The following is a 17,887-nucleotide window of genomic DNA, read 5'->3' on the forward strand; positions in this document are numbered from 1 at the left end:
AAATGGTGTTGAATTGGATTATTTCTGCAGTACAGATGCAGCTTAAACGGTGTAACCTCTCCCAGTGCAGAAACCAATCCACCAGGGTGGGTGGGTGAAATCTGTCAATATCAGAGTAGAGAATCAAGATAGAGACACAACAGGCAACCTTGTGTTCTGCAAAATATGCGCTTTGGACTCATGGGCGCTTTTAATTACCTTGGAAATTTATTTATTTCAACACTCTGAAAGTTATCTTGTAACACATCAGCCTGTCCCTGCCTGCACAGTTTAAGGGATTACTTGCAATAAATCTTAGCTCCAGTCACAGCTGGAACCCATGAATCTGGTGTGCATTTCAGATGAAGTGTGGAATTAGCTAGTTCTTTGCCATGTGTTGAAACTGACAGTCAATTGACTTCTCAAACCGTAGTACATTTTCACCTGAAATCTTATCTTTCTTAAGATGACCTCAGTGAAACCAAGTGAAAAGGATTAGAAAGAATTCTTCCTCTTCTGAATGTGCTTACAAACTCCAGAATTTACATTCACCTTGATTCCTCCCCCCTCCGCAACCTCTTCTGTCCTGGGGTGTTGATGTGTTAAGAGACAAAAGTACTGAATCTAAAGGGGTTTTCACAAAAGTATGAAAGCCTTCCTTCCAATGGAAGCTCCTGTAGCTCCAGCACAAAGTCAAGAATTCAGCAAGCTTTCATTGTTTTCTGCAGCAGCTGACAGCTCCCATAACAGTTTGGTGGTGAATCTATTCTGGATTTTATTCTGAACTTTATAGAGCTTTCCAGGGTGCTGAACCTATTTGGGGGATGGAGGTTTAGAATTTTGGGATAGTTCCTTTAAAATCTGAAGTAAGTCGAAGAGAGGATTTACAGGCATAAAAGCGTGCAGATTTTCATATCTTTTTAAATACACGTGGATTGATTAACACACACAGACACACATTTCCAGAGTAATGAGGAAATGGGATGGAAAGAATGTATGCTTTGAGAGATCTGGCCATGCTCAGAAGAGCGCTGGGCTATTTGTGTAAGAAATCATTGGTATTTATATTAAGCAGTATGCTGTGTGTCCCAGTGCAACATGAGCTTCTGGTATAAAACAGGTTAGAAACATACAGGATGCTCTAGTAGGGTGAAAAAACAGAACTTACTTGTTGCAAGAAATCCATCCAAAGTAGGAAAGTAGATAGTCAAAAAGAAAAGTGCCTATACTTCAGTAGAAGAGTCCCTAATGCTGACTCTCAGGTGTACAGTATGTGTATGAACTATCCTCAGGGTGAGAAGCCTCACAGACTCTGCCTTCTCAGACAAAGGGGTGTAAAACACTAAGAGCTCTTTCCCACTTACATTTAAAACACTTCGGGATTCATCTATGCTCCGTGTTGGTAAATCGATTCCGAAAGATCTGTCATTCCCACTATGAAAGTGGATCTTGTTGGGGGCAATTAGCTTACAGTTGTAAATCGCTTAGACACTGTTAGTTCAGTATGAAGCGGCATATAAATGAAGCTGTTTGTTTGTTTTGTTTTATTACCTCCTTGTAATTGCTTCTTTTTTGGCACGATTGTTATCCCCACTAGTTTGCACTGCTTCAAAATGCATGACAATCATCTGTGTGTCATCAGTGACATAAGCAGCAGCCCGGGCAGCCTGGCTTGGGAACGATAGATAGATAGTAGATAGATAGATAGATGGATGGATGGATGGATGGATGGATGGATGGATGGATTATTTGCCTCACTGATTGCAAGTAGTTGCAAAATCAGTGAATTGAATTTTCTATCAATTTTTTTTTTAAATTATGAGCCGTAGGTCACACCATAGGTACAAAGGCAGCACTTGGGGAGGGGGGAATGGTGGATCTAACAAAAACTGAGGAGGGATGGTGAACAGCCCTCTGTCATTAGTCCCTCCCCTCCAGAATGATGGGATTCAGATCCGTTGTTCCCACTTGTTAAACACGCTCCGGGATCAATTCCAAAAGAACTGCTAGAAAACTAGTGTCTGGAAAAAATGGGGTATTTTTTGCGTTTGCCTTGCTTTATTGTGACAGAAATTTATCAAAGTAGGATTGTAACCTGTTTCAAATGGTAATGACAGTCCTATAAACCAATCAGCAATTCACTTTAAATCATAGTGGGAACGAGATTTAACACTAACTTTTGGAGAGAAAAAGAGAGGAAGTGACCTTTGCAGGCAGGAAGCAGAGAAGGTTTGAAGTACAGCTCTATGAGCACAGAGAGAAGGCATGTACTTCAGAGTTCCCTCTTTACCCCTAATTACTAAAGAAAGAAATGTTGATACCTGTTCACCTCCAACAATGTGAGACCTATTAGATGTTATGGTATTCATCTCCCACCATCAGTTTCTATTTGCTATGCTGGCTATGGCTGCTGGGAGTTGCAGTCCAACAACACTTGGAGGGCCATAAGTTGTCCTAGAGGTACCATGCACTGAATATGGGATCTCGTCCATGCAAGCCATATGCACCCCCACTGAGCCATAATACGTCCCTTAAGACAGATCTGTAGCAGTCACAGAGAGAATAGCCTCACTCGTTTTGACCTGCTCTGTCAAAAACTAGGCAAGTAGTACAGGTTTATCAAGTCCACAGTGGACCCCTGAACCAAAAATGTCCAGCAAAGAGCTTGAAAAGCAAAGTAAGTTTTGTTTGTTTGTTTTAGACCACAGTGCCAGGAATCAAACCCAGCTGGCAGAATAATTCTGGGAGTTGCGATCCAAAAAAAGTAGCTTAAAATTAAAACTTAGTTAGAAAGAGTCTAAGCTTGTGCATCTCTACAGAGGTCTGCAGTGGGCTAGTTGTATCTGCATATGCTAAGAAGCAAAATTGGGTTGGATGCTGACTTAGTTGTACTTAGGGTAGATTAATCCATATTATTGGGGCTTACGTTACTCACCATGACAAAATGTTTCAATGGGTTATTCTCAGTGCAAGCTGGGTCCAACCCTCTTTTGTTTATTATTTATTTTTGATATGCCCAGTTCCCTATCCATTTGGTTAATTTTGTATCGTTTTTTTTAAATGTTAGACACTTACTAGTCTTACTATATTTTCAAGGGGAAAAAAGTGGGAGTTAAATTGGTCTTATCAGTTAAGAAATAAATAAAACAGCTGCTTCACATTTCCCAGGGATGGACTCCAGCACTGAAAATAAGTTTAAGGGTTCCCTGTTAGCTGAAATTGATCCTAGAAGTGTAACAGCTGTATAAATGGAAAGGACATCCTAAGAGGAAAACAGCAGAAATGAGAGGGTGTCTCTTTCACAGTCTCTCTCTTTCTGTATTTCACATACACATCATCTGTATTGTTTAATGATGTGGAAGATGTAGCCTCCTCTATACATCCGGGTTTTAAAAACAGACTTATATCTTACAAGTACTTCAGACATGGGGCATTCCACAGGGTCCAACACCTTCTCTCCCCCCCCCCAACACACAAAAAAGATAGCACTCTTGTGGGAGGGCACATGTTCTGCATTAGTCCCATCCAAATGTGCTTGCTATTAACACAACTCCTGTTGACAAAGCCACAAGTATTAACCCCATAAAGCATTCTGACAGGTGGAGCACAATGGAGAGGGTGAAAGAAAGAGAGAGTGACACTTTTGCTGAGCCCTTAATTGCTTTTTAAGTTGAGTTCATGTTTTGATTGCTCTTTTTCTTTTCTTTACTTTACTTCGAAGAAATCGAGTAAGTGAGGATGAAAAATCTTTAATTCCACTTGTGCGGGTTTTTTTTTAAAGAAAACAAATCATACAGGCTTTTTGACAGTTGTCTCTACAAAGTTAACATGTAAGTTTGGGTGACATGTAAAGGAAGAAGGAGACATGCTTTAGACCAAAGCAAAAACATTCTAGAAACAAATCTAGAAGTGGACAACCTCACTATGGCCAGGGACCATTCCACCTTCTCCATGACCGACTGTGGGCCTTGCCACCATTTCTGGTACATCTAGAAAAGACCAGAAAATCTCTTCCAGTTTCTCAAATGTTGTTTTGAAGCCACTTGGCTTCAGATGCCTGCTGGAAGCAGTGGATCAGATGATCAGAGGGGACACTTTGTTTTAGAGAAGAATCATGGACATCTAATGGTTCAGTTCTCCCTCCTTTTTTAAGATTTGGATAAAGAAGGTATCTGGAGCCTATGGCCCTATACAGACAGGCCAAAATAAAGCTGCTTCAGGTCACTTTGGAGGTATGGTGTTTTAATGAGTCCTAAGCCGCACCAAAGCTGCACTCCAGTCCTTAAGACTGGAGCATGGCTTTGGTGTGGGTTCTGGACTCTTAGGACGCATGTATCATTGAAACACCATACCTCCAAAGTGACTCGAAGCAGCTTTATTTTGGCCTGTCTGTATCAGGTCTATGTGATTCCCAATTCTGGAGTTGATGGCAGAACTAGATTTAAAAAGAGGATGTTGCAAGGAAGCAGATTTTGGTTAATTTGTTGTTGCTATGTGCCTTCAAGTCATTTCTGATTTATGGTGACCCTAAGGCGAACTTATCACAGGGGTTGTTGTTTTGTTTTGTTTTGTGGCAAGAATTATTAAAATGGGATTTATCTTTGCCTTCCTCTGATGCTGAGAGAGTACAACTTGTCCGATGTCACTCAGTGAGCATCTATGGCTGAGCCTGAATTCAAATCCAGAATCATAGTCCCTAGCCAGCATACCCAAACCAACCTCCTCTATATGAAAACAAGACACAAGAATATACCTAGAATGGCAATCCCAGGAGAAAAGGGGAAACGCACAGCTTTAAAGATAATGGAAATAAAATATAACAAAATGTAATTTTAAAAAGAGAATTGTAAATTAGGAAATGCTTTATTGGTCTTTAAAGCCAAAATGAATGCATACATACAAATCTCAACTGGAGTTGTATAGCGCAAAAGAATACATGTAACTCATTTATATGAACTCCGGAGTGTTAAAAGCCCTTGGTATGCACTATCTTATATAATACATCAATACTTCTACAAGGAGCCCTGGTGAGGCAGTGGTCAAATACTGACATTGCAGCCACAATGTTATGAGTTCAATCCCTGGGCTCCAAGGTTGACTCAGCCTTCCATTCTTTCATAGGTCAGTAAAATGAGTACCCAGCTTGTTGGGAGCAATTGGCTTACAGATTATAAACCACTTACAGAGTGCTGAGTTCACTATTAAGCACTATAAAAATGTAAATGCTATTGCTAACTGCAACAACCCTGTAAGGTAGGCTAGTATTGTTACTTCTGTTTCCTACACAGGAAGGGGATTGCAGTTGGGGAGGTAAAACTGAGATGAAATGCAGGGATGAAATCCACCCTGTGCTGGACAGTGGAGGGAACCGAGGCCTCCTGATTTCTAGATCAGGCTGCAATTTGAAATACAGTGACCAGAGAACATACCCCACTCATCCCAGGAATGGATATCTGGTTGGAAGATTCTAGGATCTGTTCAAAGACATAACTTTTACAAATTTTGTTTGGGACTAGACTGGCAATCTTCTGGTCATTGGAACATACCACCTTCCCCAATCTCCAAGCACTTGATGACAACAATGACATAGGTCACAAAATAATTTAGGCATGGATTGCAGTAAAGAAGAAATAGTGTCTCCTCGTGACTATTTTAGGGAAGCTGTGCTTGGGAGCGCAGAACAGATCATGGCATCCCCACCACCACAACAGCATAGAGAAAGGTGGGGAAAATGTAGGCAGAATTGGTGGGTGGGCTTCCACTGTTTCCAGCAGGCATCTAATGCCCGAGGCAGTAGCTCAACTTTGTCAGATGTTAGGATCAGCTTTAGCTGGTTCATATTTGCTGATGGGACCATGCTGAGCTGCTGGCAGTCTTACAGATAAGCTGTGCTCATTATGCAGAAGTGGCATTTGTGTAAATCAGCACATAAATAAGTGCAATAAATAAATAAATGTGTCAGCCCTCATATGGGCGATGCTTCTGAGAGAGTGAGTCACCATGGAGTCAAGCCCTACAATGTTGCCTGTGTACAAGTCACAGATGCCATCTTGACGGTCAACTAATTTGGAATAAACATCACCACAATATAGTCTCCTCTTCCTCTTTCTCTATTGATCTGCAACAATATAGAAATTAAGTCCTATCTCTGCCTTTGCTTCATTGCAAGCCCCTAAACAAACTCAAGAGCTTAGAGCAGTAACTTTTTGCAACTCCGAGAACTTACCAGCTGGCATCAGTAACAGCCATGCTGGCTCTTAAATTCTGGAAGGTGCACTCCAAAAATGTAGGTTCTGGTCTGGAAGAACCACTATCTCTCATTTCTAGTTCTCCCACCTGTAAAATGGGTATACACAAGAACCTGAAACACTGGGTTGTGCTGAGAGCCAACAAAGATTGTAAAACACGTTGCATGGCAGACCCTATGAACCATGGCTAGTAATAAAAGCTGTTATTTTGGTTCATCTGAGAATGGGGAGTTTTCAATTTTATCCTCTTTCTATCAAGGGCAGGGGGTTCACAAACTTGTTACTAACGCAGATGGATCCATCCCTTCCATTTCCTTTCCATTCCCCTTTAGCCAGCAATGTGTTGAACTGCTATTTGAGATGACAACCCACTGTGATTTCCCACCCCTGTCAAGACCTTTAAATGCAGGAAAGGATGTGTTCATAAACTACCTTCCCCCCTGTATGTACTATTTCTGACCTTAGGGTCGTTCTACTTGAACAGCAAGAATTCACAAGAACAGTTGGAAGGGGAGCCTGCCAAGTTGAAATACATTCGTGGATTCGATTGGATTTCTCAGGAATAGGATATGAGTCCTGGTCATTTTCTACAACTGCGTTCTCCCGTGGCAATTTTGTCCTCACCCACCCTGGAAGAGGTTTTAAGTTATAACTCTGTGGTGCTTAGCACTTCAGCTAATGAGGTGTGCTTCTGAATTCCAGTTGGCTGTGATTGGTTCTCATCCTGCTAATATAGTTTGGTCTCCATTGTACCACAAGCCCTGTAAATTATACATCCAGCACCTTTTGTGTTCACCCTTTGGAGGAAGTAAGATGTTGCCTTTGACAGTTCTAGCTGCAATAAATCAATTAGCTTTAAATTAATCTCAGGTGTCAGGACGTTGCTAGGAGCAGTTTCTATCAGGAGATGGAGGAAACCCTGTATCATCTAACAAGGGCTGTTACTGTATTGTGCAGTGCAGCAATTGGAGAAGTTGGGGAAAATGACATACGAAGGACAGACATGGTCTCAGCTGTTCTATCAAAGAAAATTCAGTACAGTGATTAGAGCAGAAGTGGACAATTTGTGGCCCTCCAGATGCTTTTGGACTGTAATTCCCCAAGGAAGCCAAGATGCTCCCTTACACTGGTCCAGTTCAGTGGCATCTCCGGGGTTTTAGGCAGAATTATTTCCTAGCCAACCAGGAAATCCCTGGTGATCTCCTGTCCACCTATTAACCAGTTCTGACCCTGCTTAGGTTCCAAAATCATATGAGATATGAAGTATTTAGAGTTACATGGTAAATCAGTATCATTCCTTACTGATAGCTATGCTGGCTAGGACTGTGGCTTCCATGTAAGTGGGGCAGTTCATCAACTGTGGACTTTAGCCTGAACTTTAAAGGAGCTGAAACATATCCCCAAAATAGGTTTGACACCTCAGATAGCGTCTTTGATGTTTAAACAAAAACCTGGAGTCAATTAACTTCTTTACTGACATGAAAGCCATCAGCAGTCACTGGATTTGACTGGGGCAGGAACCAAGCTCATCCTTATTCAACTCACCAGGTGATTGTCTTGGTCTACACCTAGGAGAGCAGAATCACCATGTATCCTCCTCTACAGAGAAAAGTCCTCTCTTTGAAGGGACATCAGAGGAGAGTCATCTGTCTGAAGATGACCTCTATTTGGAAGACTGTCAAATCTAAATCCAGTTGGAAGAACCATAAAGATAGCAGGAACCTTAATTTTGCTCAACAACAACTAGCCCCTGGACAATAGGCTGAAGCAATATGGTGACATGTACTTTATTTCTATTTATATAACAATAATTATATAACAAAATTGCCCATCTCTACAAATAAATAAGCAAATGCAAATAGGCATGAGAGCCAGCATGCCGCAGTGGTTTGAGTGTTGGACTATGGATCTTGAGACCAAGGTTTGTATCCCTGACAGCCATGGAAACCCACTGGGTGACCTTGGGCAAGTCACACTCTCTCTGCCTCCGAGGAAAGTAAAGGCAACCCCCTCTGAACAAATTTTGCCCAAAAGCCCCTGAGATAGGTTTGTCTTAGAGCCACCATAAGTTGGAAATGAAGGCACACAACAACCACAAATGGATGCTGTCTTCAGAGTCTGAAAAAATTTTTGGACTACAACCTCTAGAGCCTCCAAATATCATAGCTACTGCACTGTACCTTGAACACCAGTTGCTAGAGAAGAGAGCAAGAAAGTCAGACTGAGATCCTACAGTGGAGCATAACTATGCTCATGGAGTTCCATGTCTTTCCTCTCCCCACCTCACAGTGATCCAGCACTGGATGGTGGCTGACACTACTTACCGATAGGGAGAGGAAGTGATTTGCACCATGAAGTAGCATCTGGCCCAGTGGGAGGGGAAAATGAGGGTACGCTCATTGATGAAGAGTATCCTCCTTTTCCTTCCTCCAGGAACCCAGAGTGGCCCTGTCTTTATGGTCTGAATTGCCTCTGCCTTCCCTTCTCTTCTCAGTGGGAAGAAGAAGAAGAAGCCCATCTCAGGTCATGACAGCTTCTGGTGATGGAGCATGGTGGGTGAAAATAGCCCCTTCTGCCTTCTATAAAAGGACACATATTAGTTATATTTTTGCATGCACATGCTGCTAACATTAACATACATCAGAGTGATGCTGTTGGATTCGGTGACAGCTGGGGCTTCCCATCTCAGTAGGGCAGTGATTCTGTTCTGGGTTTTAGTCCAAAGAAGCAATCTAGGATATTGAATCCCATCTCTAAAACAGATTCAGCACTTTGGACAGCAGAATGGATTCATCATTCCACTGACATGGATACTCCCTGCTGTTACTTCCATTTATCCAGGCCCCATGAAGAATGTATTCCAGGTTGTTGTTGAAGCTGTGGGAACAGAATGCTGGACTATGTGTACCTTTGATCTAATCTAGCAGGGCTCTCTTTATGCTTTTATGCCCCCCTCCAAAATATTGTATGGCATGAACTCGTTCGTTTTCTAATCATGCCTATTCCCATCGATAATATTTCCCATTGATAATATTTCTGGGCCAGTGGGGTATGCCATGGTCCACTGGTGTCACTGGCTATAGCTTGGTTTCTTGTATCTTATCTTTAAACAATATTTTGTAGACTGGGGTTATAGATGCACATTATTGTGTTTTCTACACAATAAAGCTTGTTTCTAAAGCAAGCTGTCCTAGGCTGTGAGCTTTCTTATGTATTTAGCTGCTTGGCTAGGGATTGTGGGAATTGCAGTCCAAAATATTTGAATGGCACTAACTTTAGAAGTCTGCTCCAGAGTACTGTAGTTTTTTCCCCTGCTTCTCTTTTTTGCTTTTATGAGGCTTGGCAAAGTTTTATTTTGTTTTTGCTCTAGCCAGTCAGGGCCGTAGAAGCAATTGTAATGCATCAAACAGCAAGTTGTAGTTATGGGCTTTATAACTGAAGTAATGCACATGGCCATCTAATGGGGGCCCTTGTAAATCCATTAAGTTCAAGGCCTAAAATTAACTAGCTGACCTAATGTGTTTCCAAGGCTAAGACACATATCAGTGTTGGTAAACACACACACACTACACTACAGCAACACTGAAAATAAATAATCTCCTTGTGAAATAGTAACATATGTTCTTTGGCGCTGCAGTCCCCACCCCCACCCTACCCCACCCCACCCCAACATAACACAGGGATGGGATATTGTATCATCAACGGTAGATTGAGCTATATTAGCACAAAGAATAGTACCCTTATTCTTTTTATTTTCTCCCATCCGCTCTTCTGAGCTCCGGCTTGAAATGTTCTTTCATGTCTGGTCCACAGGGCACTGTGAACCTAGGGATGGTTTGAGATAAAGTGCAATTCCCAATCCTGTCCCACCATTAACTTGGCAAGCAGTGTAAAGAGAACCACAGCCTGGAAACAGCTGGCATAAGAGGATGCTGCCTTGTGCCAGGTCAGAATATTTCTTCACCTAATCGAATATTGTCTTCTGCTCCAAGGGTGGGAAACCTTCAGGCCTCCAGTTGCTTTGGACAGCAACTCCAAGAATTCTTGACTAGCATGACCAATGGTTAGAGACTGTGGGAGCTGACATCCAAAGTTTTCCACCCCAGTCTATCCCAGCTGATTTGAGGCAGAGGCCTTTCCCAATATCTACTACCTAATTCTTTTAAATGACAGACAGTGTGGTGTAGTGATATGAGCATTAGACTGTGACTTTGGATGCCAGGGTTCAAATCTCTACTCACAGACCTTGGGCAAATCACACTCTCTCTGCCTCAGAGAATGGCAGTGGCAACCATCCTCTGAAGAAACTTGCAAAGAAAACTCTGTGATAGGTTTGCCTTAGGGTTGCCACAAACCAGGAATGACTAGAAGGTACAACAACAACAATTATTTTAAGAAGAAATCCCAGGGATTATATCTAGGACCTTCTCCCACCTCCAAATTAGTATGTGAGGGTGCCGTTAGTACAGATGGATAGATTCAAACAAACAAGCCATGGCCCTGGGCTTGCAAGACCTGAGTAGGGCTGTTGATAAAAGGAGGACCTGGAGGCCATCCACTCGTAGGATCATGATAACTGAAGTCAATTTGACAATTAATGACAAAAAGAAAGTGCCATTGGAGTGTAGTTTCTCATCCTTCTCTTCTTTTCATTGGTGGCCCCTGCTTAGCCTCAGTCAGATTCATAAACACACCACTTCTACTCTTTGTCATCTTCTGCTCCTGGAACAGCAGAATGCTGAAGATGCATCCTGTGTAGATCAAAAGCTTCTGCATAGCTTTGAAAGACTGACAGCCCACTAACAGACACACTCTCAATTCTGCTCCATGCTTCTTTTTGCAGAGTCTATTATCCCAAGGCCCCTCTGGCATGAGGGTGTTTTCCGGAAATTATGCACGTTAGACTTTCTCTATTTTTTCTTTCTCTCTGTGTGTGTGCCAGATTGGGAATGAACATGTTGTGGAACATTTTAATTGTATATATTTATCTGTATTCTTGATGATGGAAGATATTTTAAGTCCTGGAATATTTCTTTTTGCATTTTGTATCATTTTCTGTTTATGATCTTAGTTCTACTTTCTTGCAAGAAGAGCCTGGGAAAGTTGTCTGATTTTAAAAATATGTATAAACACCCGCTTTCGCTGTCCTGTAATCCCCCAATCATACTGGCTGAGAAATTCTGGGAGCTGTACTTGCAAAGGGACAGAGTTCAAGAGACTTAAGAGATAGCTAAAGATGTTTTGCTGCCTGAAGTGAAAGACCAAAAGCTGACAGGACTGGTAATTGGAATCTTAGTTCAACAATGGCAATAGAAGACTGTCCTTAACTACATCCACCAAAGTGTTCAATGTATACTCTTTGTTTTCCAACACTTTGCCCACTCCCAACATTTGCTGTCTGAAGTGCTTGTCCCATTTTGTCTCATAGCAGAGCCAGGCCTGCAGGATCAGATATTTCACAGGATCCCTTTTAGGAGGATCCTCCTTTTCCTTCCCTACATTGAATTATGATGGTAAGGATGGTACCTTTAGCTTTTAGGCCCAGCATAGGAAGGAATGGATTATTCTCAGCTGTCTGTAGCCCGAGACTGCCTGGGGAGACAGGCAGAGAAGATGCAGACAATGTTTAATGCAGTTAAAAAGATAATGATAATAAAAAATACACATGATAGCAGGGTTTAACAACACTGGGAAACCACGCCCGCCTCTGCCTTTCGTACTAGGGATGCCTTTCCAGAAAAACCTACATATCATTACCACTTCTCTTCGCTCGTGCAGTTAAGTGATTTTAGTCTTCAGGCTTAATGGTCTTCATGCAACCACTCTCTTTGTGAAAGGGTAATATATATTACTACACTTACTGTAACATGTAGAAAGATGGCCCTGTTGCGTTTGGGGGCCATCCTGCTCATTATGCTGAGTGGGGCTCTGGACGTCTGCTCCAAAGTCTTACCCAGACAACAAAACTTCCTCTTCCCGTGCCTTCATAAAGACTTTGCATAACTCTCCCCATGAATATATGGGAATTCAGTGCACACTCAAAGGTACAGGTTTTAAAGGTATATTTTAAACAAAGTAAAATTATATTCATTAGACACTCTTCCTCCAGTTCCTGATGTGGCTTGCTTGTGATTAAGAGGTAAATGACATTTTTTCACATGCTCATGGATACTCTCAGCTCATTCCCCCCCCCCCCCCATTTATCTCAGAGCTCTCCTTGAAAATGGATACCAGAATGGAATCACAACTTGGAAACATTACTTTTGGGATTGCAGTCCTCAGAATCCCTCAGTTATTACAGCAATGTTCTTGAGGCTACAACTCCCAGAATCCTCTACTCAGTGGCCATCTTGATTGGGGGATGCTGGGAGATGTAATCCAAAAATGTAATTTGAGCTCCTGGTATTGAGCATTAAGAGGGATGCCTGGTGTGGAACTATGATATCCCTCCAAAACACCTGCTGCAGCGACAGATCTCATAGTCAAATCCTATAATTTACTTCTTCTATTCAGCTATTCAGACCCAAATGCCTATCATCCCTATAATCCATGTTGACAATCCTTAAATTGTCCACCGCTTACTGCTACAGCCCTCAACTGTTTCCTTTCCTTCCAACAGAGTTAATTTGAGCAAAGCCTTAACTATAGACATTAATTTTTCATCTGTTAACTATCCAGAAAAAAGGAAGGTGATAGGAACAAAGAAAAGGCAGCCTCTAATCATAGGCAGATGCCCGTCTCCTGCTAGAGTTATGGACACAGATCTAAGGTCCCCAGTTTTAGCCTGTCTTGCAAATTGATCACCTTAACTCAATCCAACTGGTGTGCTAGAATGGTTACTGTTGGACTGGGACTTGGAAAATCTAGTACCCATTGAGCCATCTAAATCCATTGGGTGACCTTGACTATTCATTGTTTCTCATCTACTTTACAGGACTGTTGTATGGGAGGGGGAAAACCTCTTTAACTCCTCCAAGCAAAGACAGGGTACATGTATCTGTAGCTAGGAAATAAACTAGTAAATAAGCTAGCTTCTCCACCTCTGCTTGCTTACTCCTCTCAGATCTCCTCCAGTTTAGTTTTTTTACTCTTAATCCCACCCCTGCTGTAATGTTTCCTCATTTCCTTTCAAGCCAGCTCTCTGTTTGTGACAGCAGGTGGCTGAATTCTGGGACTATTCAGTCTAGATATTGCTTGTAGCAGACATGACCATTTTAAAGCTCAAAAAATGTGAGGTCTTTTTTTTAAAAAAATGTATTTGTTTTGGTCTTGGGGAGATTTTACTGACAAGAGATCAAGAGAGCTATGACTGTGATCTGTGAAAGTTTTTAAAAAATGATTATAGCAGCCCTGAGGCATGATGCAGGGTGCTGGCATTGGGTCCTTAGCAGAGGATGATAGTGATGGTTGCTTTCTCTAAACTACTGTTCTCCTGGTTAAAAATCAACCCATCTCAGCCACTATTTGCCCTGCAGAATGAAACATGCAGGCACCACAGACAGGTTTTTCCCTATATGAGGCAAAAGCATTAGAGGAGGATTTTGACCAGGAAAACAACAAGGGCAATTCTCTTTCAAGAACTGTGGTCTCAATATAAAATGCTCCTCACCCTGCAGTTGGCATACTTTTCAACAGTGGATGTTGCTGTGTGCAATTTCTCAACCTAACCTCCTTTGTAAGGTTATTGTAAAGTTAAAACACCACTGATACCAACTTGGTGTGGGTGGGAATTTGGTCTTTACTTGCAGTTTAGATACTGAATATCTTTGCATTTCCTCTCTCTAGATACCCATTCTATTCTTTCTGTCATTCCCACAGCAGTTCTGCTACAGGATGTATCTACACTGTGGAAATAATGCACTTTGACACCACTTTAACCGCCATGGCTCTATTCTGCAGAATCCTGGGATTTGTTGTTTTGTGAGGCACCCACACTCTTTGGCAGAGAAGGCTAAAGTAAAACTTGTAAAACTACAAATCCCAGGATTCCATAGGATGCAGCTACCGCACTTAAAGTGATGTCAAACTGCATTATTTCTACAGTGTAGGTTAACCCTCAGTGGCAATGAAAACAGTGATAAAGCTGGCACCTTATAATTAGAACAAAAAATGGTTCTTCTTTATCACACCAACACTATAAACCTGTCCACATGTATCAGACATTTATGATAAACAACAAAAGTGAGCATCAAAGACCCTTTCCCATAATAGCTTCTTGGAACTTCTGCCCAGCACCTAGTGTGCAGGTCCCAATGCTTGTGACTTTTCAGATACTATACACTAATCCTACACATATCTATTCAGAAATAAATTATGCAAATAGATTCTCTATGGGCAACTGTTTGAGCATTCCCCAATGATTCTCCATGGGCAAGTGTTCCCCAATGATTCCCTATTAGCAAGGATTCCCCAATGATTCCCTATGAACAAGTATTCCTCAATGATCTTTGGAATAGCGGTATATAAATAAAACAAATTAAAAATTAAAAAATTATTTCCTATGGGCAAGTGTTCCCCAAAGATTCTCTATGGGCAAGTAATCCGTAATGATTCTCTATGGGCAAGTTTCCCCAATGATTCCCTATGGACAAATATTCCTCTATAATTCCCTATGGGCAAGTGTTCTCCAATGATTCCCTATGGCCAAATATTCCTCTATGGCCAAATATTCCCCTATGATTCCCAATAATAATAATAATAATAATAATAGTTTTATTTATATTGCCCCGCCTCTCCCTTCGGATCGAGGCGGGTTTACAACCTGATAAAACCATAAATACAATCATAAAATGCAGTACCATAAAATACAATACTTAAAATACAATCACAATCCAGGAATACTATGGGCAAGTATTCCCCAATGATTCTCTATGGCCAAATATTCCCCTATGGCCAAATATTCCCCCAATGATTCTCTATGGCCAAATATTCCCCTATGGCCAAATATTCCCCCAATGATTCCTTATGGGCAAGTATTCCCCAATGGTTCCTTATGGCCAAATATTCCCCAATGATTCTCTATGGGCAACTGTTCTCCAATGGACAAAAAGCTGGATAGAAGGCTGAAATGGAGGACATGTCCTGGGAAAGGAGGACGCCTGGTCACCTTGAGTTGAAAACATTCATAGGAAATGTAAATTCATGCTCAGAATGGAGGACATTTTGAAATTCCTCCTGGACAGAAAGCTGAAATGGAGGACATGTTCTGGGAAAGGAGGACGCCTGGTCCTCCTGCTACACACACACTGCCCAAGTTCTCCTTCTTGACTTCTATCCTTCCCGCCAATTGCACCCCGAACTCGAACCCACACCCCAATTGCGAAGCATCTCCTCCTGAAGCATCATCCCAAGGAGAACCGCCGCCCTTTCATCCCGTTCCTGACATCCCAGAGAAGAAAAAGAAGAGACAGCGCGCTCCTGTTGGGTTGCTGTGTGCCTTCAAGTCCTTTCTGATTTATGGCGACCCTAAGGCAAACATATCATGGGGGTTTGTGGCCCCCATTTGTTGGGGGGGTTGCCATTGCCTTCCCCTGAGGCTGAGAGAGTGTGACTCGCCCAAGGTCACCCAGTGGGTTTCCATGGCCAAACCCAAAACCCACTTGTCTCCCTCAAGGCAATAATGTTTAAATTCCCCGCCACGCAACAACCAGAAATGGGGTTATTTTCCCCCTCAAGGGGTAGTTAGTACTCTCCCTCTCCTCACTCCCGACCCCTATTTCTCTGTCTTTTCCTCAAAGGGACACGGAAAGGGGACTTTTGTGGCTTCTTCTTCTTCCCCTCGTGGGCTTTGAGTGTTGGGCTATATGGCTCTGTGCTGGACTAGGTTTCGAATCCCGACTTGAGCTCAGGCAAGTCACACTCTCTCAGCCTGAGGATGGCCGTGGTAAACCCTCTTCTGAAGAAACTTGCCAAGAAAACCCCATGAGAATCGCCTTTAGGGTCTTGCTTAGTCGGAAACGACTTCAGTGCCCCACTCCCAACAAGCAATGACCAGAAATGGGGTTGTTTTCCCCTCAGGAACTCTCTCTCCCTCCTCACCCCACAGCCCTATTTCTGCCCTCTCTTTAAGGGACAAGAAAAAGGGAGTCTTTATAAAGCCCTCCCCTCCACCAAATAAGCCGACTTAAGTCTTCCTAAATCGGAAAGGACTTGAAGACACACAACCAACAACACCCCAAGAAGCAACACCAAGGAATGGGATTATTCTCCCTCAAGAACTCTCTCCCTCCCTTCACTCCAGACCCCAAGCAGACACCGAAAAGGGGGCTCTCTATCAAGCCTCCCTTTCGTGGCTTCTTTCCCTCAGGGACCAGAGTAATGGTTTGAGTGTTAAACTGAGAGACCGGGGTTCGAATCCCGGCTGGGCTTTATTTAGCAAACCCCGCATGGTCAAGTCACACTCTCTCAGCCTCAGAGAGTGGCCGTGGCAAACCCTCTTCTGAAGAAACTTGCCAAGAAAACCCCATGAAAACCGCCTTTAGGGTCTTGCTTAGTCGGAAACGACTTCAACGCCCCACTCCCAACAAGCAACGACCAGAAATGGGGTTATTTTTCCCTCAAGAACTCTCTCCCTCCCTTCACTCCAGACCCCTATTTTTTCTCTCCCCAAAGAGACACAGAAAAGGGGGTCTCTATCAAGCCCCCCCCCAATAAGCCTCCCTTTCGTGGCTTCTTCCTCTCATGGACCAGAGTAATAGTTTGAGTGTTAAACTGGGAGACCGGGGTTCGAATCCCGGCACGGTTTTATTAGGAAACCCCGCATGGTCAAGTCACACTCTCTCAGCCTCAGAGGACGGCCGGGGCAAAACCTCCTCTGAAGAAACTTGCCAAGAAAACCTCAGGCTAGGGTCGAAGTAGTCGGAAAGGAAGGCAATCACCAAAAGTGTTTCCCTTAAGACCATCTCCCTCAGCCCCAGACCTCAAGGGGATACAAAGAAAAAGGGGATCCCTCTCAAAGCCCCCCACCCTCAGCCTGGCTTTGGTTTCCCTGAACGGAAGGATCGCTCACCCCAGAAAGCAGCAAAATGCCCAGGAAAAGCGCCACTCTCCTCTTCTCCTTCTCCTCCTTCTTGTCCTCCTCCATGACCGTCCTTCCGAAGGAGGCAAAGGCGAGGGAGAAAGGCTGAGGCCGGGGATCTCCTACAAACCTCCCCCGGTTCTTGCTCCGTTTTGGGAGCTTTGGGGAAGGAGATGGAGAAAGAAGCCCAAGAGCCGCCGCTGCTGCTGCTGCTGCCGACAATGGTCGGGAAACTGCAAGAAGCCCGGGCAGCACCTGCTTTCTGTAACTATAGGAAGCTCAGCCCCTCTGGTGGTTATTTATTTATTTGATTATTATTATTAAAGCGATCGATGCTCTCCTCCCACTGGATGGGTGGCTTCAAACCCACGCAAGACCAGGACAGCGCCTCCCTGCCTCCCTGCCTCCCTCCTTCCCTCCTGTCAGCCAGTTTGAAAAGAAAATGAGGATCGTCTTTCATTTCATTTCAACTCTGGGCTCTTTTTAAAAATTATTATTATTAACAAGAAAGGACTGGAGTTATGGCACACCTAAGAGGCACTTCCAATGCAAAAGTGCACTACTGCCTCTGATGAGGCTGCGTCCGCACTGCAGGAACCATCCAGGTTGACATCGTTTCAGATGTCAAGCAGACAGGGGTCCA

The 17,887-nt window shown here is 43.0% G+C and overlaps 1 protein-coding gene across 1 annotated transcript in view; it reads right to left on the minus strand.

The window, feature by feature from the left end:
• Positions 1-17,425, minus strand: part of NGFR (nerve growth factor receptor) — a 62,109-nt gene extending 44,684 nt beyond the window's left edge. Inside the window, exon 1 of the mRNA XM_089531689.1 lies at positions 17,236-17,425. Within this exon, the coding sequence (XP_089387815.1) occupies positions 17,236-17,310 (75 nt within the window). The 5' untranslated portion in view covers positions 17,311-17,425. The remainder of the gene's footprint in view (positions 1-17,235) is intronic.
• Between the last annotated feature and the right edge of the window lie 462 nt (positions 17,426-17,887).

The sequence above is a fragment of the Sceloporus occidentalis genome, unplaced genomic scaffold (assembly GCF_023333645.1).
Source record: "Sceloporus occidentalis isolate IW3139 unplaced genomic scaffold, rSceOcc1.0.p SCAF_7, whole genome shotgun sequence".
In the NCBI taxonomy this organism is placed as follows: Eukaryota; Metazoa; Chordata; class Lepidosauria; order Squamata; family Phrynosomatidae; genus Sceloporus; species Sceloporus occidentalis.